Raw genomic sequence first — 24,184 nt, 5'->3', positions numbered from 1 at the left:
CTGAGCCAGATGTAGAGTTGATAGACCATCATCCATGCTTAAAAAAACTGCAGATGCTCTTTCAAAATAAAAATGAAAAGTGTTAAAGGCACTCAGCGAGTCTAGCAGCAGCTGTGGAAAGGGAATTGGAGAATGATTCAGGTTGAAGGCCCTTCGGACGAACTGGAAAGGAGCAGAAAATATCAGCTTTGAATTGCAGATAGATTGTGGGGCAATGGACGGTATAATGAGAAAGGGACTGATTATGATGAAGCCATTGATGAAGCCATCTAGTTGCTTATGTAAACAGGACAATTAAGAGATGACAAAGGGGACATATGAAAGTTGGGAAATTAGTGGTGGGAATATCAAACATATTGAGTAGTGGAGAGTACAAAACTGTGTCTGTATTTCAAATGGATAGCCTACAGCAGAATTGGCCAGTTCTGAAACAAATAGAGAAATAACAACTCGAATCACTGAATTCATGAAATCAAAGCACTTGTCATAGATTCATACAGAGGTCTTTTGGCTCATCCTGTCTATTCCAACCAAGATGTCCCATCTCAGCAAGGTCCATTTGCCCACGCTTTGCCCATATCCTTCTAAACGTTTCCTATGCATGTACCTTTTAAATACTGTTATAGTATCTGCATCAACGACCTCACCTGGCAGCTTATTCCTGCTACCCACAACCTCAATTATTAAGGAAATACTGCTGGAGAGGTTAATGATCCGGAAAACTGATCAATCTCAAGAATCTAAAAGCAAAACTTAGGAGGAAATTAGCAGGACAGGCAGTATCTATATAAGGTCAATGATTTGGATTGCGATCCTTTATCAGGACTGAAAGTGTAGAGGGTAGATAGTCAGGTGAAAGGAAGGGGCCTGACACAGAACCGGGAACCTGCCTGGAGGTCTGAGGCTCATCTCCGGCTCGCCCTCGAAAACCGGGAACCAGAGAGGAGGATGGAGGGAGTCAGTAACGGTGTCAGGCAATGGACAATGGGCTGGTAAGTACCAAGGGCCTTACCTTCCACGAGGAAGATACAAAGTGGAATCAGACTAGGGTATTTGGGGATGACAGAACCATTTGGGAGATGGAATAGGAAAGGAAACTTAGTTGTATGGGTGATAGGCAACTGACCCAGATGTAGAAAGGGGAACAAAACCGGGTGTGGGGGTACTGCAGGATTTTGGGGGGGAAATAGGGTTGAGAGATGTGGATGGATAAAGAGAGAAAGAAGCACAGAGGAGTGAGTTACCTAAAAACTAGAAAATCCAATGTTCAAACCACTTGTTTATAAACTACCCAAGAGGAATATGTACTGTGGTTTCATTATTTTGCGTTTCTGCTCCCTGGTCGTGGAGAAAGCTGACAACAGCCAGATGCAAGAATGGGTAGTGGAGGTGAAATGGGACGGGATCAATATTGGAAATGGGAAAGGAAGTTAATTGATAAAATCTCAAGGATGTGTCCTGAACATTGATATCAGGCTAACAGGTCTCCAAGTCACTTTTCTTTTGTCCTTCATGTTTCAGCCGTGCAGTCACCTTTACTGCCCATCAATCTGCTCGAACCGTTTAATGTAAGAAGATAAGCAGAGCAGCCATGTTTCCAATGCTGTGTCTCTTTCTAAATCCTGGTTATTAGATCACAGTAGATCCGCCACGACGTTGTTGACTGAGGAATAAGCTGCAGGGAATGAAGGGTCCTATTTCACATATAATGGAATCATGGACAGTTTTCCCATGGAATACCTGCCTTCGTGTCTGTTTTACTCCCCAAGTCCTTTACTTTTTTTCTCTCAGCATCTTCACGGTACAAATTGAATCATGTATTAGGCAGTAGCTGAAACTCGAGCTCTCTCGTGTGAGCGAAACCGCAAGACGTGGACCGCTCAAGAATTTGCAATTTAGCTGAAAAACACTTCCTGTTATTTTTCTCTCTCTTTTTTCTGTCTGCCTGTGTGTCTCTGTAGCCGGTCTCTCTCTGTTGCTAGGCGCTGGCATCGGTTTGTGCCGGGCGGGCTGCAGTTTGCGATTGGACGTGGGATGTAGCTCGGAGATTGCAAGGGTGACGTTGGGAGCCGGCGCTCCACCCCTTCCTTCACTGCGACAAGCGAGCGCTTGTTGACTCGCTCTCAGTATCAGCCGGAGCTCGCCGTGCAAGGAACAAAGCAAGAAAGCTGGAGCTATGGGAATTAATGCAGCCGACATAGACGACCAGTCGCTTCTCCCTTACTATTTGAAGCCCGTCGACTTGGTGAAAGCGGCCGCGAGGTCTCTGCAGCGGTGGAGCTGCAGGTACCAGTAAAAGAAGCGAATCGGCGGCGATCCGTATGGGGGGGTCGTTGCCGATTCTAGCGCAGTAGGGGTGCGTCGAGCAGGGCAGTGGCACAATGCGGAGTGATGCAGCTCGCTTCAAAAAACACGGTGAAATGAACCAGTGTGCGAGCAATGGACGCCTGGCATCTCCAGCAGTGGCCACCAGCAAACTCTTCATCGCCTAGCCCTGCCAGTTAATATGGGAGCTTTTCGTTTGTTGTGGTGCTTTCTTCCCTCGCTCGTAGCTTGGTCCGCAGCGACGATGAATTGGAGCATCCTGACGGTAAGAGCGATGCTTATTATCACCGGCTTCTATCAAAGGGAGGCAACCCGTTTCCCAGAAACCTTGCTATACTCTCAATAAATTGTCAACGATAAATATTGAAACCTCCGGTTTTTTCAGATAATAAAAAATAGAATAGTTGGAGATACTGTTTCATTGAACATTATTACTGTGTGTGGCGGCAGGGCGTTAGATGCATGTTAATTGCCCGTTGCAAAGCATGGCACTCTAGTTCCACCTAGATAGTATTACGTGTATGCAATTCATATACCTACAATGGATTTCTTGACATTTTATAATTTATGTTGATTTAGAAAATAGAGATTATAAACAATTTCAGGATAACCCTACAAATTCCTTTACGATTTTTTTCCATGTTAACTTTTTTTTAAAAAAGTCGTTCCATGGCGAGATGTGGCAGAATGCAAGAGCACAAGAGCAGAGGTTCACTTGCACCTCCTCCAACCTACATCTACTGCATCCGCTGTTCCAGGTGTCAACTTCTCTACGTCGGCGAGACCAAGCGCAGGCTCGGCAATCGTTTAGTTGAATACCTCCGCTCAGTCTTAACCAAGCTGATCTCCCAGTGGCCAAGCACTTCAACTCCCCCTCCCATTCCCAATCTGACATTTCTGTCCTGGACCTCCTCCGTTGTCAGAGTGAGGCCCAGCGCAAATTGGAGGAACAGCACCTCATATTTTGCTTGGGTAGTTTACACCCCACATTCTTTCTTTGTCCTACCCCCTCCCCTGACATCAGTCTGAAGAAGGGCCTTGACCCGAAACGTCGCCAATTCCTTCTCCATGGATGTTGCCTCACCTGCTGAGTTTCTCCAGCAATTTGTGTCTACCTTCATAGTACTTATGCTTTAGTACAATACTAGGACGCTTCAAAGAAACATTAGAACCCAATTTCAATGAATTATAGGCAAACTAGCGGAAGTGACTAAGCATGACCATGAATGCTGATTTAAAGCATTTTTTATGAAAGAAGGTGGGCTGGGGAAGGAAATCCATAGCTTGTCGCCTTAATATATGGAAGCAAGGCTGACGATGTAATGAATGATTTTGGCCAAAACTGGAGGAGTGAAGTCAGCTCAACCTTAGTAATCCCAAGGCCACAGAGTGTTCTGAAAACTAGGTCAAGTATTTGTTTTTGCAAATTATTGCAGCTAATTACTGATGTGAGCGTGTCCTTCGACAGCTATTCCACAATTATTTTTTTAAAAGATTTGAATATTCATAAAACTTTTTATTTCAATATTTAAAAGCTGTAGAGGATTCCAGATTTTACTTTAAACGATCAAAATGCACAGACTGTTTTGGGGAGGATTTTTCTATTTATGTTGAGATGAAAGCATGAAAACCATCTCGACCCAAAAAGTCACCCATTCCTTCTCTCCAGAGATGATGCCTATCCTGCTGAGTTACTCCAGCTTTTTGTGTCTATCTTCGGTTTAAACTAGCATCTGCAGTTCCTTCTTACACAACTAATTTAAGTCTTGCTGCTTTAGTTGAAATCTTCAATCTGGATGCATGGTAGAATTACACCAAACATATTTTCTTTAGTATTGTTAGCTTCAAGCTGTGAACACATTTAATCACCTACCTTGAAAATGGAATGTAGCTTGATTCAATGAATCATCTGCATTCTGGTGAGAATCCTTATTCTTGGGTGGTTAATTCACTGTCCTTTATTCACTTCCCATTTACAAAAAATAGTGTACAGTACAGCGTTTGGCTGAGTAGGTCATGACTCGAGATGTGTAGAAAGAAACTGCAGATGCTGGTATCTACCGAAGTTGTCTATCCTGAGTCGAGGTGCTGCCCAACTCTCTGAGTTATTCCAGCACTGTTTTGCACAGGTTTCCAGCATCTGCAGTTCCACATGCCTCTGCCTTAAAGGTACACACAATTGCTGGGGAAACTCAGCGGGTGCAGCAGCATTTATGGAGCGAAGGCCTTAAACCCATCTTCTCGTTTTGTTCTCATTGCTCTGTTCTGGGTTCTTTAATTCCAGTAATTACCTGACATGTTATAATTTGGCATATTCTATTTGCGTCACTAATTCCAATGCAAAGCTACAGCCCTTTGTTTATACAATTTTGCTTCTTGCTGTTTCTCAAATTGCATCCCTTAATTTAACCACCATTACCTAATCTGCAACATTCTAATTCAAGACTTTGTATTGGCACTTTTTTCACATTGGAAGTGTTTTAATGAATCCAAAGTCATTGAATCTCTATTTTAGTCATCCTTTTTGCTGATAAAATAGAAATGAATGGATATAATGCCACTGAAGACCAATTTAAGTTTCAGATAGATTAACCATCTCATTTTAAATTACATCTAACATTTGCTCTATTTTCTACTAGCCACAAAAATCCCTTGTTTATTGTAACTTGCTTTTATTAGTTCCTAATATATTAGTGTATATTGTGCTATACACTCATTTTGGCACTCACAAACGAGCCAACTTCATTCCCACTGATATTTTCATGATGTGTTCCATTTTCCAATTGGCAGAATCTGGGTTTGGTCAACCACTCGTGCTTACTTTTCCATTTTCAACTTTTTCCTTGAGGGGAGGGGGAAATCGTATTTCATCTGCAAAATCTCTCCTTTTAATATCCTGAAAGTTTTAATCCAATTTGTTCTTTATTTCCACTCCGCTGGATTGTCTTAACTCATAATCAATATATTCTCTTTGCCGCATTTACTATTTTCACCTCCTGAATGATCATGTTAAATGAATAAGATTTATTTTATTCCTCTGCATGCAGCCGTGAATTTTCAATTTCACATTATTTGTATTTTGAATGAATAAACTTGGGTCCTGTTTATTGAAAGTGCAATATTGTAACCATGTTACCAGTGAGCTGGACATTCAACTTGTTTATAATTATGTCAGAACTCTTGTTCTGGTGGCAGTTGTTTGGATCAACTAAACCTAATATTTTATTCCAAGAGCCTTTCTTGATATTAATCAAGTGAGCGGCTTTGTGGACGAGTGCTTGTTTTTTCTTGTTCCCTGTTCCCTGAAGAAGGCAAAATAAAGGAATGTGAATATAAAATCCATTTTTAGTTTTAATGAATTTGAGTAAATTGCTGGAAACACTGGGAACATCTGTGGCAGGTGGAGTAGAACATAATTCATTTAATGTGCATTGAAATTTAAGCCTGAATCACTTATTTTTCATTTGTATCTTAAAACTTCTTGAACAAAAGGCGGGCACGTGTCATCTTTCTTGGTGTTTCACAACTTTCACAAACCAAGATTTAGGTTTGAAATTCATCTGGTTTTGTACCAGCAGCCTGTTGAGTCTGGCCCATTTGTGCAAGGGCTACTCCCACTCTCTTGCTTTCCGGTGGTCCTACAAATGTTTTTCCTTCAAGTGCCTCTTCAGTTCCTTTTTGAACACTACAATTCTACTTTAAGCCTCAGATACATTTAAGAATTATTAACTAGCCTCCCAGTTTTGATGGATCTGATGCCAGATCCTCCTCTTTGCAACATGTTGTTTGGGCATTCAGGAGACTAGACCCCAATCTGTTAACACAGTATGGATTATGTCATGTTGAGGAATTTGTGTTTTGTGGGGGTTCTATTTGCTATGCCATAAATTATTATTGTGAAGCAACTACTCCTATTCTTGCTTTAAATTAAATATATGAACAGGGCATCCCAAATGTTCAAATATTGTAATTATGAGTTGATCGGTTCAATGCGAGGGATGCAAGCTATCACTGAGGTTGAATATTGCACTGTGTATATCTACGAAATAGGACCACACAACGACTCAATTCGGATGACGGGTACAGTTTGTGCGTTCTTCCTGTGACCACATTGATTTCCTTCCCCGTTCCAAAGACTTGCCGATTTGAGGGTTAGTTGGCTTCTGTAAATTGCCCGTAATGTGTAGAAATCGAGAAGTGGGATGACATAGAACTAGTGTATGAGTAATTGATGGTAGGCGTGGACTCAGTGGGTCGAAGGGACTGTTTCCACTCTATCTCTAAACAGCGAATTGGGTCAAATGATATTTGCAATTACATGACATAGTTTGCAAAACAGAAGACAGATGTCTTTGCTTATTAACACAAGGACTTTATTTACCTCTGACCAAATGGCCTTTCACATTATTGCACATTCAGGTTTCAAATGTAAATTCATGGGTACAGACCTCTGCTTTGAATCCTTCATAGAATAATCTGTAAGTATTTAACAATCGGAAACATGGCTCTTCACTTGTAACATGTTTATCACTGAAACAACTTGAGAGCTTTGCTGTACTGCTGAGTCAATTTATCTTGGTTGATACATTAATTATGCTTGATCTCAGCTGTTAGAACAGCATGTTGGTTGCTGCAGATTAGCAGTTAACTCTTTACGCCTTGCTGTATCATGATCCATTTTTTAATTATGATTGTTATTTTTTTCACGTCCAAACATTTATCTATCTTTTGTTGCTTTGTGCAAACAAAAACATTGTTTGTGAATTTGTTTTAACCTCACAGTTTTGTCCATAATTTTTATTTCTGTGATTAGAATGAAGAAATTAGACATTTTAAAATGTCAATTTTGTTATTTACATTTATATTCCTTTAGGGTGTGTACCTTTTTGTACTTTTGCTTTAGTTCTTAGAATGAGAACTAATTTTATATTTTTTAATCGTGAAAATAACTGAAATTATCTTTGCCCTACTTTCCCATTAAATGGTGCAAAAAGATTTTGTTAATGTATTATCAGATTTTACATTTATAATTTCATACTTTTACTTTGATATTTTCCAAATTTTTGGACAGGTTTTAAACAGACTTCATAAACATCATGATAGGCAGTCAACCTGTGCCATATTATTGAGGCTTCATTTATATGTGAACCAGTTCATATGTTGTGAATGAAAATGAATGTAAAGTGAGCATTCTGAATTCTACGTATATGATGGAAAATCATTGATGAAGTATCAGAAGACATTGAGTACAGTGTAGATAGACACGCATTACTGGAGTAACTCAGCAGAACAGACAGATCTCTGGAGAGAAGGAATTGGTGATGTTTTGGGTCGAGACCCTTTTCCAGACTGTCAGGGGAGAGGGAAGCTGGAGATATGGAAGGGTAAGGTGTGAAGACCACAGATCCAAGCAGGAAATGCATGATCAAGGAAATGCGGTATGGTTCGTGCTAAAGAGTCCTGGGGCAGGGTGATTGACTATTTATAGCAATGGCTTCTTTGTAAATTAACGCCAGCCATGAGCCTGTTTCTCATTTGGCTTCAGTTTTACCAGAGTTCCATTTTCACATTTGGTTAAATTCTGCTGTAATACCAAGTCACCCTTGAATCACCTGAATTACAGCTCTTTAGGCTAAGATTGTCATGACATCTCGAGTCAACTCATCTGGGTCTCATTAGCTGAGTTTTAAAGAGTGGATTCTACTTGCTAGACCATGGGTAATGCTTTCAACTCTTTGACTTAGACTGGACTAACTCGAGCAAAAAGTTTTTTTTTGTCATGTGTCCCGTTGAAAAGTGATGAATACTGCCCTGGGCATTCACTGTTCCATTACAGTTGGGGTTAATTCTGGAGCACAGTTCTTTCGTAGCATTACTACGAAAGGCCCCTCCTTTCAACATCTCCACTGACCTCCTTACCCCTCCTCCACACTGCTTCCTCTCCCAGTTTGACCTGGTCACCCCTATTGAAATCTCCAAACTCATCAGCTCTTCCAAACCCACTACCTGCTCCCTCGACCCTCTCCCCACTCCCCTGCTGAAGTCCTGCCTCCCCGTTCTCTGCCCCTACCTCACTAATCTCTTCAACTCCTCATTGTCCCAAGGAATTGTCCCCTCCGCTTTCAAAACTGCTGCTGTTACACCAATCTTAAAGAAACCTGGTGTTGATCCCTCCTCTCTCATTAACTACCGCCCAATCTCAAACCTCCCCTTTCTTTCAAAAACCCTGGAGCGTATCGTTGCGTCGCAACTTCATTCCCACCTCCTTGCGTATAACCTACTTGAACCCCTCCAATCTGGCTTTCGCCCCCTCCATAGCACAGAAACTGCTCTCCTCAAAGTCCTCAACGACCTCCTCACCTCTGCTGACACCAGTTCCCTCAACATCCTCATCCTCCTCGACCTGAGCGCAGCCTTCGATACAGTGAACCATAACATCCTGCTCACCAGACTCAAAGACCTCGGCATTGAAGGCTCTGCACTCAGCTGGCTCTGTTCCTACCTTTCCAACAGATCCCACTTCATCTCTCTCCACAACCATACCTCTGCTACAGCCACAGTCACTCAAGGCGTTCCCCAAGGCTCCGTACTCGGCCCCCTCCTCTTCATCATCTACATCCTCCCCCTTGGTCAGATACTCCGCCACTTCAACCTGGACTTCCACTGTTACGCTGACGACACCCAGATCTACCTCAGCACCAAATTCCCCCACAACCCCCCCCTCTCCCATATCAACTCCTGTTTGTCAGCTATAAAAACCTGGATGCAACATAATTTCCTCAAACTCAACAGCGATAAGACAGAATTCCTCCTCATAGGCTCCAAAGCCACACTCAGCAAAATCAATAACCCCACTCTCACCATCGACGACACCACTGTCTCCCCAGGCCCGCAACGTTGGCGTGATCTTTGATTCCACCCTCTCCCTTGAGCCTCACATCCGCCATGTCATTAAAACCTCCTTCTTTCATCTCCGCAACATCACCAAACTCAGACACTCTCTCACACCTCCCGCTGCTGTAAGACTCATCCATGCCTTCATCTCCTCCCGACTGGACTACTGCAACTCACTTCTCCTTGGCATCAGCTCCACCTACATCAACCGACTCCAACTGGTCCAGAACGCAGCCGCCCGACTCATCACCCACACCAAATCCTGGCACATCACATCACTCCAGTCCTCAAACAACTTCACTGGCTTCCCATCTCCCACCGGATCAACTACAAAATCCTGATCCTCACCTACAAAGCCCTCCACCATCTGGCCCCCCCCCATATCTCACTGACCTCCTCTCCCCCTACCAACCCTCACGGTCCCTCAGATCCACATCAGCCGGTCTCCTCTCCATCCACAAGTCCAACCTCCGCAGTTTTGGGGACAGAGCCTTCTCCAGGGCAGCTCCCAGGCTCTGGAACTCCCTCCCCCAACTGATCCGCAATTCCGTGTCCCTCACCATCTTCCAGTCCCGCCTCAAGACCCATCTCTTCACCTCTGCCTATCCTTAGCCCCACGTCCCCCTCCCTTTTCATCTGTGCATTAATTGCCTCATATTGTGTTTTGTATTGAATTCTGTCTTTACTTTGTGTACTAGTCATGTCTCTACTATTTATTTCATTCCCCTTACATGTTTTTCCTCTACCTGCTAAATTTTTGTAAGGTGTCCTTGAGACTCTTGAAAGGCGCCCATAAATAAAATGTATTATTATTATTATTACTGGGTTGTTGTCTGGTCCCACAGTCTTTGGTGTATGCAGTGCTGGTGAGGATTTGGTAGATAGTGAATATCCCAATAACAGAATATATGCCACAGGAAATTGGAATATCAGTATATTTCCAGATGAAGTAGACTTCATATTCAATGTCATGCATTATTTAGTATTAACTTGAGGAAAGGTCTTTATCCCAAGAGGTCAAGCATACAACATTAACATGTGATGTATTTTTTTAAAGTTATTGGGCTGCATATTTAGCCAACTTTTCAAAAGCAGATTGGTAAATAAAATATTTTTATCCTGTTAAGCTAACAGTCTTTGTGATATATTTATATTCAGATTTAAAAGTTCAGAGAGGAATTAATTATAATTGGGTTGAGATAGAATTCTGATGTGACTAATGCACTTTAACAAATATATAATTGAAAATTTGATTTTTTTAAAATTCTGTTTGTTTGACTGTTCAGGGAACCACCTAACTTTGTACATTTCATCCGATGAGAGATTAGAATATTCATTTTAATTGCTCCATGCAATGAACTATACATAATTTGAGAGAGAGGTCCCATGTTTAACTATGCTATTTTGTCATTCCAGCCAATTTTCAAACGATTTCCATTTTCTAAAGAGATAACAGGTCCCTTTTAGATTTTTGAGTAATCATAAATTTCCCACGTTCACAGTTGAAACTTTGTTAATAGAAATAGAAATGCATGCTGGATTCCATAATTTTATGCATGTTCAATGGCACTGAGTTAACAGGGACCCAACAGGTGTGGCATCAAGCCTGGTCCACCACTGCGAGAAGGGAAGACTGTACTAAGAACTTTTGAAACCTTGTCGGCACCAGAAATGTGGTGATTCTTTGTGTACCCTATAGGTGAAGTCTTCTGTGTGCATTTACCGGATTGTATGCAAAAACATAGAATTTCACTCTACCTAGGTACAGGTGACAATAAAGTATCATTGCATTGAATCACGATGAAAGAGTAAGGTCATAAGTGATAGAAGCATAATTAGGTCATTCGGCCCATCAAGTCTACTCCACCATTCAATCTTAGAAGATCTATCTCTCCCTCTTAACTCCATTCTCTTGCTTTCTCCCCATAACCACTGACGCTCTCACTTATCAAGAATCTATTTATCTCTACCTTAAAAAATATCTGCGAGGGAAGGAACTGCAGATGCTGGTTTACACTGAAGATAGACACAAAATGCTGGAGTAAATCAACAGGACAGGCAGCATCTCTGGATAGAAGGAATGGGTGAAGTTTCGGGTTGAGACCGTTCCAATTGGTTTGGCCTCCATAGCCTTCTGTGGCAATGAATTCCACAGATTCACCACCCTCTGACTAAAGAAGTTTCTCATCTTCCTAAAGGGACATCCTTCAATTCTGAGGCTCTGACCTCTGGTCCTAGACTCTCCCACTGGGCAATTAATTGAAATAACTTGCAGTCTCAATCACCAAGACAAACATAAGCAAGAATAACTAAATAAACTCAGTGCGGTGTGTCAGACGATTGAGGATGATCTGTCGAGCTGTGGAGGATCATCAAGAAATGTTGAAGTGCTTTTTGAAGTTTTGTTTCAACATTGAATGAGTTGGTGTTTTGTTGAACATCGTATGCAAATGTCACTCCTGGGTGAAGATTAAACTGTATCAAGAGCTGTGGTATCAAGGGTTTAATGCAGTTGATATTCCACTGCTCCACTCTTACTTTTCTAACCAAGTGCTGGCTTCAGTTTTGTAGATTATTCAAGCTTCCATATTTTATACCAAAGTAGTAGTTGGGTTCTGTTGTGCGGAGTAGGACTATGATATTCCACTAGCGTTTTCTGAAACTTTTCTTTATGGCGATAGAGGTGGGAGGATGGTTATATTTTGGAATGGAACAGATTCACTACTGACTTCTCAGGACAGTCAGAGCATTGCTAAACAAAAGAATAGAAATGTTTGCATTCAGGCCCAGCAACGTACTTCAATCCCACTCGCAAGAACAATCTACTTAATGTTAGCATAACATTTGTTCCTTCTCAATGCAAACTTTCTTTAGTCTGAGTTCTAATTTTCTGCACTAAATTGAGGCTCGGACATCTTGTTCTACATTACACTTTATTTACATGAAAGGATAACACAAACCTGGGTGGCAGTGCCAGCTGCGAGGAGGATACTGTGAGGTGGCAGGGTGACTTGGAAAGGTTGGGTGAGTGTGCAGATGCAGTATAATGTGGATAAATGACATTATCCACTTTGATGGCAAGAACAGGAAGGCAGATTATTATCTGAATGTAATCTGGTGTAGGAAGGGTTTAAATCGAAGATAGACACAAGGCTGGAGTAATGCAGCGGGACAGGCAGCATTTCTGGAGAGAAGGAATGGATGACGTTTCAGTCTGAAGAAGGTTCTCGACCCAAAACGTCACCCATTCTTTCCCTCCAGATTTGCTGCCTGTACCGCTGAGTTACTCCAGTTTTTTGTGATTATCTGAATGGTGTCGGATTAGGGAAAGGGGAGGTACAATGAGACCTGGCTATCCTTGTACATCAGTCCCTGAAAGTAAGCATGCAGGTACAGCAGGCAGTGAAGAAAGCTAATGGCATGTTGGCCTTCATAGCGAGAGGATTTGAGTAGAGGAGCAAGGAGGTTCACTGCAGTTGTACAGGGCCCTGGTTAGGCCATACCTGGAGTATTGTGTGCAGTTTTGGTCTCTTAATTTGAGGAAGGACATTCTTGCTATTGAGGGAGTGCAGCGTAGGTTCACCAGGTTAATTCCTGGGACGGCGGGACTGACATATAATGAAAGAATGGGTCGACTGGGCTTGTATTCACTGGAATTTAGGATGAGAGGGGATCTTGTAGAAACATATAAAATTCTTAAGGGATTGGACAGGCAAAATGCAGGAAAAATGTTTCCAATTTTGGGGGAGTACAGAACCAATTTAAGAATGAGGGGTAGGCCATTTAGGACTAGGATGAGGATAAACTTTTTCACCCAGAGAGTTGTGAGTGTGGAATTCTCTGCCGCAAAAGGCAGTGGAGGCCAATTCACTGGATGTTTTCAAGCGAGTTAGATCTAGCTCTTAGGGATAATGGAATCGAGGGATATGGGGGAAAAAGCTGGAACAGGGTACTAATTTTGTATGATCAGCCATGATCATATTGAATGGCGGTGCTGGCTCAAAAACATAAGTTCTTGAAATGGGTTGCTTGTAATATAACAATACAGAGAATGATTCAACATTTGAGTTTTACAAATATATTGGGGTATATGACATTAATATTTGTTATTTTTGATAGTGGTTTATTTATGTGCAACATTTATTTTGTATCAAAATAAATAAGTACTGTATTTTGAAATGTGTCTGACGGGTTTGTTTGTTTTTTGTTTCAGCTGCTGTTTGTGTTACTTGGTGACATTACAGCTCAAGTAGAACCAACTTCAAAAGCTGCTTTAACCCATCCCGGTACATATTCCCACATCGACCGTGCAACAGGGAAGCAAATTTATTGTAATAAGTGCCCTGCAGGAACCCACGTGTCTCAACATTGCACGCCAACATCATTGCGAGAGTGCACACCTTGTAGAGATGGAACTTTCACCAAACATGAAAATGGCATTGTACATTGTCACACCTGCATGCCCTGTGTGACCCCAATGTTGGAGAAGTTCCCCTGCACTGCCTTTTCTAACCGTGAATGCACCTGTCCGCCTGGTACCTTTCTCTCTAATAAATCGTGTGTGGCCTACACAGTTTGCGCCATTGGTTGGCGTGTCAGAAAGAAGGGAAGTGAGACGGAAGATGCCAAGTGCAAACCATGTCCTCGTGGCACTTTTTCCGAAGTGCCTTCTAGTTCAAGGTGCAAGGCTTTCACCAATTGTTCAGATCAGGCACTGGTGATAATAAAACCAGGAAACCAAGTAAAGGACAACATCTGTGGCTTACCAAGCACAATTCTGAGTATAGCTACCAACTCGCCAAGCACAGAGTCAACACATGACAACAATGCAGTTTTACCTGATGCCTCCAATCTACCAGGTAACTATTAGCATTTTTGAACAGATAGCCTAGAATAGCTCTAGTTATTGCAGAATGGACAAGTTGTGCTTGAGCAAATCAAAATTTTGTAATGCAGTTGCATATCATGATAAACATATTTTGTATCTGAACTCTGCTTCTGACCCCTAACAACTACAACATTTGTCCTTTCTACTTTTTGCCTCGATATAATCATTCATTTTTTCTAGGTCTGCTGCCACCTTAAATCCGCAGCTGCTAGTTTGATTTTCTCTGCCCATTTGTAAAGTTCCACTCTGTTCAATCATCAATATGATCAATCTCTAAACTACATTGACTCACTGATCAACATCGGCATAGAATTTGAACCTTTCATTTCCTTTTTATAAATGCTCCATGATTTAACCACTTCCCATTGTAGCCTCATGCAGCATTGCAATCTCATAACTTTCTCTTATTCTTCCTAACTACCTTTGACCCAGTGTCAACTGCAGTACTTGAGTGTGGGGGTCCAGAAAATGTTTCCTTTGCACCTCTGCCACTCTCCACCAATTAGAACATTCCTCAAAATATTTGAGTATCCTGCTTTGATGTCTATTTCTGCACTATATTATGTAATCACTTGAAGAATATCAAAATCATGTTAAAGGCAAGGTCCACCACCGACTTTTTTCTCGCCACCCTTGCTTCCAGAGCCTTTCTGGATTATCCATTTTGCCAGACCAATAGAGGTCGTGCGCACAAAATTGGTTGTGAAAGTCTGCTATGCGAATAGATTGCCAGGTCAGAGGTCGAGCCCTGGCTGTAGGCGGGAAATTCGACCCACCGAATGATGCCAAAGTCCCAATGAGGTCGAGATCGATTGGCTCACCCGCCCTAGGCGCCACATTTTCGGGAGAGGGGGGCAAGATTTTGTCCAGATTAATTAGGAGGCCGGACCACCTTTTGCCAGAAAATCGGTAGTGGACCTGTAATTGGTTTGATGTGTAATTTTAACATGGTGGTTAATGTGTTGGGGAATTTTAGTTATTTAATTGAAATCCCAGTAGAATTTCATTTGGACCTATTTCTCTTTGAATAATTCTGCTAAGGTATTAGGAGAAATCTAAAATGAGCTTTTACATGTAATAATTGAAGTGCACGCAGTAACAAATTATAAAGCAAATTTTATCCAAAGGCAAGTTTTTGTTTTTTGATAGATTGATCTGAGGTTGTTGATGGAACATTTATCAGGTTTTTGGAAATATACAGTTAGAAACCTGTTCACTAAATTTTGCAAAATATATTAGATGTAAATTTACTTTTTTATGGCACAGTTTTTTTCTTGCAAGAAGGTTTGTCGGCTTTCGTCCCATCTAAAATTGGACGTTTTCCACTTGGCCAAATGTTATACAATAAACATAATATAGGCTTCCAACCTGGATTATTTTTCCATACTTGACCAATGGAAAATGCAGCCGTGATCTGTTTCCTTGGAGCTCCCAGAGACCCTGGTTCAATCCCTGCCTTAGGTGCTAACTTAGTTGAGCTACCTATGACTAGTGTCATGGTCGGGGTTGGGTTGTAGTGTGTGGGGGGGGGGGGGTGTTCCCCTAAGGTTCTTTGATTTCCTCCCTTGTGCCAGGTTGAGAGAGAGAAAATTGGATGGCTTTCTTTTTGTGGTATAGCACAGATGGTGGTGATGGGCCTGCTTCTGTGCTTTATGATGCTTTGATTCAGAACATGAACAGGCATCATAGATTTGCTTAGCATAATTGGGAGTGCTGGTGCCGGATTCCCAAAACGTTCATCTGCAAGTCAAATCAGTGATCTGGAAGGCAAACGCAATGCTCGTATTTATGTCAAGACGGCTAGAATACAAAAACAGGGATGTAATGCTGAGGGTCGAAAAGGTGCATGGTCAGGCTGCATTTAGAGTATGTGGGCACCATATCTAAGGAAGGATGTGCTGGTCTCAGATAAGGTCCAGTTTACAAGAATGATCCCAGGATTGAGTGGGTTAACATATGATGAGCGTTTGACGGCACTGGGTCTGTACTCGCTGGAGTTTAGAAGAATGAAGGGGACATCATTGAAACATACTGTATAGTGAAAGGCTTGGATAGAGTGGATGTGGAGAGGATGTTTCCACTAGTGTGAGAGTCTAGGACTAGAGGTCATCGCTTCAGAATTAAAGGCCGTTCCTTTAGGAAAGAGGTGAGGAGGAATGTCTTTAGTCAGAGGGTGGTGAATCCGTGGAATTCTTTGCCACAGAAGCCTGAGTCGATGTCAATTGATATTTTTAAGGCAGAGATATATAGATTCTTGATTAGTACAGGTGTCTGGGAGGGGGGGGGGGGGGGTTATGGAAAGAATGCAGGAGAATGGGGTTAAGAGGGAGAGATGGGTCAGCCATGATTGAATGGCAGAGTAGACTTGATGGGCTGAATGGAATAATTCTGCTCCTATCACATGACCGTATGACCTACATTTTTTTTTCTTGGAAGGATGTTCTGTACTCCTGTGTTGCTTGGGTACAAAATGTTCTATGCAATGGAGATCCATTCAATCCCTGTAATTTAGTCCAGTTGCTAAGATAGACACAAAATGCTGGAGTAACTCAGCGGGACAGGCAGCATCTCTGGAGAGAAGGAATGGTTGATGTTTCAGGTCGAGACCTTCGATTTAAAACCAGCATCTGCAGTTCTTTCCTACACCAGTTGCTAAGGTGCTGCCTATATTTTCATATAAAGTGTAGTTGTGGAATATTAAAGACATTTTTTGGACTAATTAGATTTTATCCTCTCTTTCTCTGAGAGGTAAAGGAAACAATTTCTTACATGTTTTTCAGGTATTCATGACCAATCAAGCACCACTGCTACAACAGCAACAACACATCCAAACAGTGGAGTCACCAAAGGAGCAAACCTTTGGCATTCTCCCCACTTGCGCCCAAATACTGCTATTTCAGCTGCAATGAATTTTCTGCCGGTGATAGAAATCTCAAGCAAAGATACTGATTCCAGACCTCGCAGGAAAGGCCCACCAAGACCAAGCGCACACAAGCACTTTGACATCAATGAACATCTACCTTGGATGATTGTCCTTCTTCTACTGTTGGTGCTGGTGGTGACGGTGGTCTGTAGCATCAAGAAAAGCTCTCACATGCTGAAGAAGGGCCCCAAACAAGACCCCAGCAGCATTGTCGAGAAAGCCGGCCTCAAGAAGCCAATTTCCTCGACCCCAAATAAAGAGAAATGGATATATTATTCCAATGGCCAAGGTAAGCAGGCAAAGATATGTAAAGTGTGCACTAGATGGGGGTGGCAGTGGGAAAAGGGGGTTTCGGGAAGGGATTTACTTGAGATTGGTGAATTCAGTGTTCATATCGTTGGATTGCAAGCTACCCAAGCAGAAAATGAAGTGCTGTTCTTTCAGTTTGCTTGTAGATTCATGCTTGGAATGAGGGAGTCCAAGGAAAGGGGTCAGAATGCAAAGGGGGATTAAAATGGTTAGCAACCAGGAGCTCCAGTAGGCCTTGCCAGTGTTCAGTAAAATAGTTATCAGGCCTATGCTTGGTCTTGATAATGCAGTGGATGAGATTAGAGGAGGTGTGCATGAACCTTTTCTCACCTGGAAGGTCTCAGAGTTTGATTATCAGTTGAGCGCCGATCTGCAGTCAGTGAGTAGCAGCCTGACATGCATTCCTGTTATCCAGATGGTTCACAACAGAGTGGTGAGCCATTGAAATGGCATCTGCTATTAACTTGTGGCAATAGACAAATTGAAGTTGATCCACGTCATTTTGAAACCAAACTGTCTCATTATTCCAGTTCCATTAACTTGGTTGTGAATTTTTTTTCTGCACCCTCTCTTGCTTGATCAAATGCAGATTAATTCCCAATTTAGTTCTGTTGATTGCTTTTTTTAAATGGTGTTTAATTGCTTTTAGTCAATTGTTCTTGTGTAGGCACTTCTTCCACTTGACTCTCCTCATTCCCAGCATTGCTACCAAAAGTACCTCCTTCCTAGTCACTGTGAAAACATAATAATTATGGAAGTTCTCCTGAATGAATATATTTTAGAAATGTCTCCACACTTTCCATCATTCCCTCTTAGGAACATTCTGCCCCTGTGAATCTTAAGTGCCCAACCCTATCCAATTCTAAGCCATGTCACAGTCACCATCATATGCCCACCCACCTGTGACCTTGCCATGCAATAGAATAACACTTTCTTGGGCAGTTTAGGTTGTGCAATATGTTGCATTTTAAATCTACCTTCAATTAAATGTCCCAATAAGGTGGTATTGCTTCTTGGTGCTGGATTCAACCATTTCTAAACTGTCTATTTTTTTGGAATATCTTCATACTGGATTAATTCTTTATTTTGGATGTTTTTTCATTTTGAACTGAAGGAGAGAAGGTCACTTGGGTTTTGCAACTGTAAATCCAACTTATAACTGTTTGATTTTGAAGTTGTTTGTGAAAACGTGTCATTTACTACCGATTTTTAGTTCGGATTAATTATTTAACTGAACCAGATTTGATTTTGCTCTGTTCGATCACAAGTAGTATTGTTTGCCCGCATATTTAAAGCATAAGCGTTTTCTAGGAATCAACTCTTCAGTTGCTATGCAGTTGCTGATAGAGAAACCAATAGATGCTCCTCAACAGTGTCCTTGATGTAACCAGACCACTGTGCAAAAAGCTTTTTCATTAGATGCTTTACTTGTGTTTGATATTAATTAGCAATGAAGCAAATACATTAATCCCATGGAAGCAAACAGAAATAGCTGTGGCAATTTGCCAAATTGTGCAGATCAAGAAACGAAATCTAAGCGGTAGTTTTTTTTAACACAAACCTTGGCAGTATGATTTAAAACGGGGGTTCCCAACCATTTTTTGTCCCGTTTACCCCAGGTAACTTTAATAGTACATAACAATGTATTTTCACTTAATTCTGAACAACTAGTGATGTACAGGTAGACCAGAATCAAACACAGTCAGTCAAAGAGAGAAAATATGCACAAATCCAGAATCAACAAATTTACCCACCCGCTGGATAGGTGAAATTTACCTCCTGGGGTAAATTTAATCCAGGTTTGGAAACCTTGATTTAAAAGGTTTTATTTGTTCCATGTCACATGTTCATTTATGAGAGATGGTGCATCTGTTGGGAAATTTCCACATTTTTCAAATTCTGCCAGGATCTCTCCTTGTGCCGTTCATTGTTATTCAGCAGAAAGTGAGTATTTAAAGCAATTGCCAAAGCATAGCCAAATGCAGTTGCAACTGACGAACAGATATACTGTGGATTTAAATACAGTTTAATTATATTGATAAAAGACCCCATACTTTGTTCATGCAGAGGTCCCATTGGAATATATGGGGAGAGGGATGGTAAGGTGGATAGAATGGCCATGGTATGCAAGTAACAGCTGTGAAGACCAGAATATGGTCTTCACCTGAAATATCACCTATTCCTTTTCTCCAGAGATGCTACCTGACCCGCTGAGTTACTCCAGCATTTTGTGTCAAGTCTTTGTGTAAACCAGCATCTGCATTTCTTTCCTACACAGCTGTTTACATCTCTCTTGACAGCAAATTTTGCTTTATCCATTGGCAGAGAACACAGCTACAGTGGCATAATAACTGCAAGAGTTATGCGGTTAATTGAGAAAACAGTTAACTGTGCTGCCAATTTCCTTAAATATTCATTTAAAATTAAAAACGTGTCCTTAAATTCATCATGCAAGAGCTTTCTTTGGGTCTTACATTCCTGATTATGATTTTAAACAAATGTACCAAAAGCTTTATGACAGACAATGTGTAAATGTCATTTCTGTTTGCTTTGTGACCTTCCGCTTCAGTATTTTTCCCACCAAAGGCAGTGCCATCATTGGGCTGCGCTGACCCACTGCTGGCTTTCTGTCCTTGCTGTCCTGAGCATGAGCCACTGAAGCTGATGTCTCATTGCACTGCAGAGGCGTGGAATTGGCAGGAATTCCCCTTGATTATCTTGACGCTTAGTACCAATCATGTCAACAAGGACCTAAGCCTGGAACTAGTTCCAAATGACACTTACAGGGTACTTATTAAAGTTGGCCAGAAAGGCAGTTTTGTTTTGTTTAGTGGCCCTGTGCCAACGTTTGAAGCACTACTACCACATCTTTGTGGAAATTTGAATTGAATCAAGCATACACTCATGTTAAGGTGGATAATAGAGCCTGATTAACGACATCCCCAGATCTTGTGGGAAGCTATGAAATGAATTGTGAGGCCTTTACAGAGATATTTGCATAACTGTTAGCCACAGGTCAAGTTCCATAAGACTGGAGGGTACCTAATATTCAACTGTTATTTAAGAAGGGCAGCAAAGACAAGCCAGGTACTGTGTCAGGCATTGAATAAGTAAAGAGGTAGGTAGCAGTAATATTTGACTACCCCAGTTTATGAACACTTGACTAACAGTCAATAGGACATCCGAACGAGCTCCTATAATACTCATAAATTCCAAAGTGACTTAACTGCACACATTTCCCATCTATTCACTTTTAGAAATCTGTTTTTTCAAATCAATTTTGTGTGCTTTTTTGGAGCAGGGGTGGATTTTCTCTTCTCCAAAAAGTGGATTTTTGGAGAAGGGGTGTTTAGGATTAGGTTTATTATTGTCAGTACAGTGAAGTCGCTAAAAGAAAATGAGAGCAAGGCATCTAAACAATTCTAAGAATTTATGCTGTTCAATAATAATGTTAAATAACCTTTAATGTGAAGCACTTTAAAAAGGGAGCAAGTCATGCAAAGGTTTTGATCGCAAATGATAACATTAGCACAATGAAAACATTGTACTGCTGTTTGATGCCTTGATCTCGAGGCAGCATGTCATTTGGACAAAAGCCTTATAAGGAATGTAGATTTGTCGTTTGATAAATAATGCCATCAATGTTGAATGTATTTTGGAATCTGCATGTGGGATAATTTGCCAACGTATTTTTCTTGTTGTGTCCTTTTACCCAGTTGTTGGGAAATTTCCATTATATAACTGAGGAAAATTAACTTTGACATTATTGATGGTTTGGACGTCATGTACTTGTATATCTAATTGGAATTACAAGGCTTCCTTTGAAATGGAGGATGAGTTGCATGTAACCATTTTATTGACTGGAATTTGTTGATCTCTCTGCCTGAAGGGCTGAAATACATTTTGTCTGTTAACCAGTTGCAAGTTTTGTGATGAATGTAGATGGTGGCAACCGGTAACTCTGTTTTCTTTTGTTTGTAATAATACACATGGCATTGGGAAAATGATATGGAGAACAATGAGTTAATCCCTTGGCTGATTAAATAATTGAATAACCAGACTTGCTCACAGTACTCCCAATGTATTAATGCTTATTCACTTGGCTTGGTTCACATGCAGAACTAGAAATATTTGACATACTTATTGGTCAGAATTAATTCTATTTTGATCAAAATAATATCTTGTTGTGATATTTCTGTTTGCTTTGGTCGTAACCTGCAGGGTTTTCTTGATTAAATGGTATTTGTAGGTGGTTTGCAATTATTTCACATTCTTCTTGAGATTTGAGCATAGTTGCATATCACCAAATGTCATTGAATACAGGCAACGGTACTTTAATATTGGCAGCTGTTATTAACTCATTTATTTTCTTTTAATTAGGTGTTGACATTCTGAAACTTGTGGCAGCTCAGATTGGGAGCCAGTGGAAGGACATATATCAGTTTCTTGCTAATGCTGCTGAACGGGAAGTAGCAGCTTTCTCCAATGGGTATTCGGCAGATCATGAACGAGCTTACGCAGCCTTACAGCACTGGACCATTCGAGATCCTGAAGCCAACCTGGCAAAACTCATTAGTGCTCTTCGCCGCTATAAGCGAAATGATGTGGTGGAAAACATCAGGGGTCTAATGGAGGATACCTCCCAGGTATGTACCCATTCAGAACAACTTGATGTGTATTGTACTTGACCAAGTGAAAATCAAGGGTAGTTTGGGAGCACGAGATAAAAAGCAAGATGAAATTTCATGTACAACTTGCTATAAATGTGGATGAAACAATGCCTGCAAAGAATATGAAGTGTTATGACACAGCAAGAGGCCATTTCACCCACTAGGGAGATCACTCACACTAATCCCACTTGCACAGAACTGCAAATTGTCAAAATAAAAAGCATAAATAAGTTTTAAGTTCAGAAGATCCTCTCCGGGATCCAAATCCCAACATGTGGACAAACCGTGAATACAAACGAGTGTCTCACAGATAGGTGGGATAGATGGAGGTGGATTGATTGGTTGATCCAGGGCTGCATGCACCTGCCAGTTGGAAATGGGACACTTTCAAGCACCTTTTCTCCCACCCACCCTCATACCCTGAGTCACAAAAATCGGGGACTGGCAGCTGCTTTTCCTGCACCCCTGCTTTGCTCTCCAGCCAGACCTCTTTCTGTGATCCCCATCCATTGTGTATTTTAAGTGGAGTTTTACAAGTGTCATTATTTAGGAGTATTGTTGGATGATTTGGGAAATGGATTAATAGAGAGAAATCTTTGTGGCCTCAAGCTGCAATTTGATTCATTTATATCCTTGTAGAACAATCCATTCAGTCCCATTTCTTTGCTCTTTTCCAGGAGCCCTGCAAATTGCTTTTCCTCATCTGTGATTCAAAACCCCTGATTTATTTATTTTTGCCATCCTTGCAGACATTTTAAAAAAATGTAAATATGCTGGGGGGTTTTAATGGGGGGGGGGAAGGGAAATCCATGTATTTTATCATTCCCATCCCTACCTAGTCCTGTTGCCTGTTCATTATTTTTATTTTATGATCCATAATCTTCAAACAATATCCAGTTAATAATCTCCCTTTAGCCGTGTACCTCCTTTGATCTTCTGCACGCCAGTCATATCATCTCTTAGCTGGCCTCCATTCATTTGAGGGGAACACACCAGGTTCTTCAGCCTGTCCATGCTAAAATCCTTCATTCCTCAATCCATTCTAGTAAAGTTTTCTGTTTTGGACTTCCACCAATATTTACTGGAAACTCTTATCTCTACCGGAAAGGAAATCTATTATTCCTTACTGATACTCATAGATTAGATTAGATCCTTTATTTGTCATTCAGACCTTTCGGTCTGAACGAAATGTCGTTGCCTGCAGCCATACATATATTAATAAACAACAAAACACATAGTAAACACAAATTAACACCCACCACAGTGAATTCACCAGGCACCTCCTCACTGTGATGGAGGCAAAAGTCTTAAAGTTACTGTCTCTTCCCTCCTCATTCTCCCTCTGCGCTGAGGCGATATGTTGTTACCCCACCGGGCGATTCAATCCTGTGCTGCATCATGCATTGATCGCTCTTCAAAGTCAGGCATTTTGAGGTCATTATATGTAATTAAATATTCATAACATTTTACAGTGTATATTGTCATGAAATAGTACCATTAATTTGGACTTTTTCTAGTGCCATTTTAATTGTGTGGTCACCATCCATCCTCTGCCTAGTTTCAATAACGTAAAACAACATTCACAATGGGTTTAGTGTTCTCTGCACAGTCATTTTGATGTTGCTGTTTAAATAATTTATTTCATCGCTTCCAGGCAAAAGATCAAAATAATCTGTATGTGTTTGTTACCTTTTTGATGTGGAAAACAGCTCTTTCAAATCAGTATTGGGGTTGTTTGTTTTATCGGATTACATGGCTGTTCTGTGTAGAAATGCATGTTTCAGTTTAAATTTGATTTTGAGTTGAAAAGGCTAGTGAAACCAAATGGCTTTGCACTCCAAGCCATGTGCTTCATGGTGCCTATTGCCGACAAAATCAGTATTCAATATCTGACGAAAGTTAGACATAAAATGTGGAGTTGAATCATTATGAGAAAGTTGAAGCAGTCTGTAGTGTGAAAGATTATCACTCTCATTGAAAGCTAGCACCCTCAATGTTCATACCAACAGTCTTCAAGTTCATTCTCATTACTGTCAAAGGCAAATGGGCTTCCAATTTGGCTTTGTGAGCCAAAGGACTTTTTCTGATGATTCAGCAGTTGCAGAAAATGTAGTTTAAAAAAAAAAAAACTGGTGGTATTTGTCTTTAATATTTTAAGTCAATTTACAGCTTAGG

General features: G+C 41.0%; 1 protein-coding gene across 1 annotated transcript in view; it reads left to right on the top strand.

The window, feature by feature from the left end:
• Positions 1-2,086: 2,086 nt before the first annotated feature.
• Positions 2,087-24,184, top strand: part of tnfrsf21 (TNF receptor superfamily member 21) — a 57,134-nt gene continuing 35,036 nt past the window's right edge. Inside the window, exons 1-4 of the mRNA XM_033021293.1 lie at positions 2,087-2,590; positions 13,433-14,078; positions 16,888-17,319; positions 21,720-21,985. Of these exons, the coding sequence (XP_032877184.1) occupies positions 2,507-2,590; positions 13,433-14,078; positions 16,888-17,319; positions 21,720-21,985 (1,428 nt within the window). The 5' untranslated portion in view covers positions 2,087-2,506. The remainder of the gene's footprint in view (positions 2,591-13,432; positions 14,079-16,887; positions 17,320-21,719; positions 21,986-24,184) is intronic.

This window comes from Amblyraja radiata, chromosome 5 (genome assembly GCF_010909765.2).
Source record: "Amblyraja radiata isolate CabotCenter1 chromosome 5, sAmbRad1.1.pri, whole genome shotgun sequence".
Classification (NCBI taxonomy): Eukaryota; Metazoa; Chordata; class Chondrichthyes; order Rajiformes; family Rajidae; genus Amblyraja; species Amblyraja radiata.
Note: the sequence above shows the minus strand (reverse complement) of the source record. Positions and strands in the feature narration are given on the sequence as shown.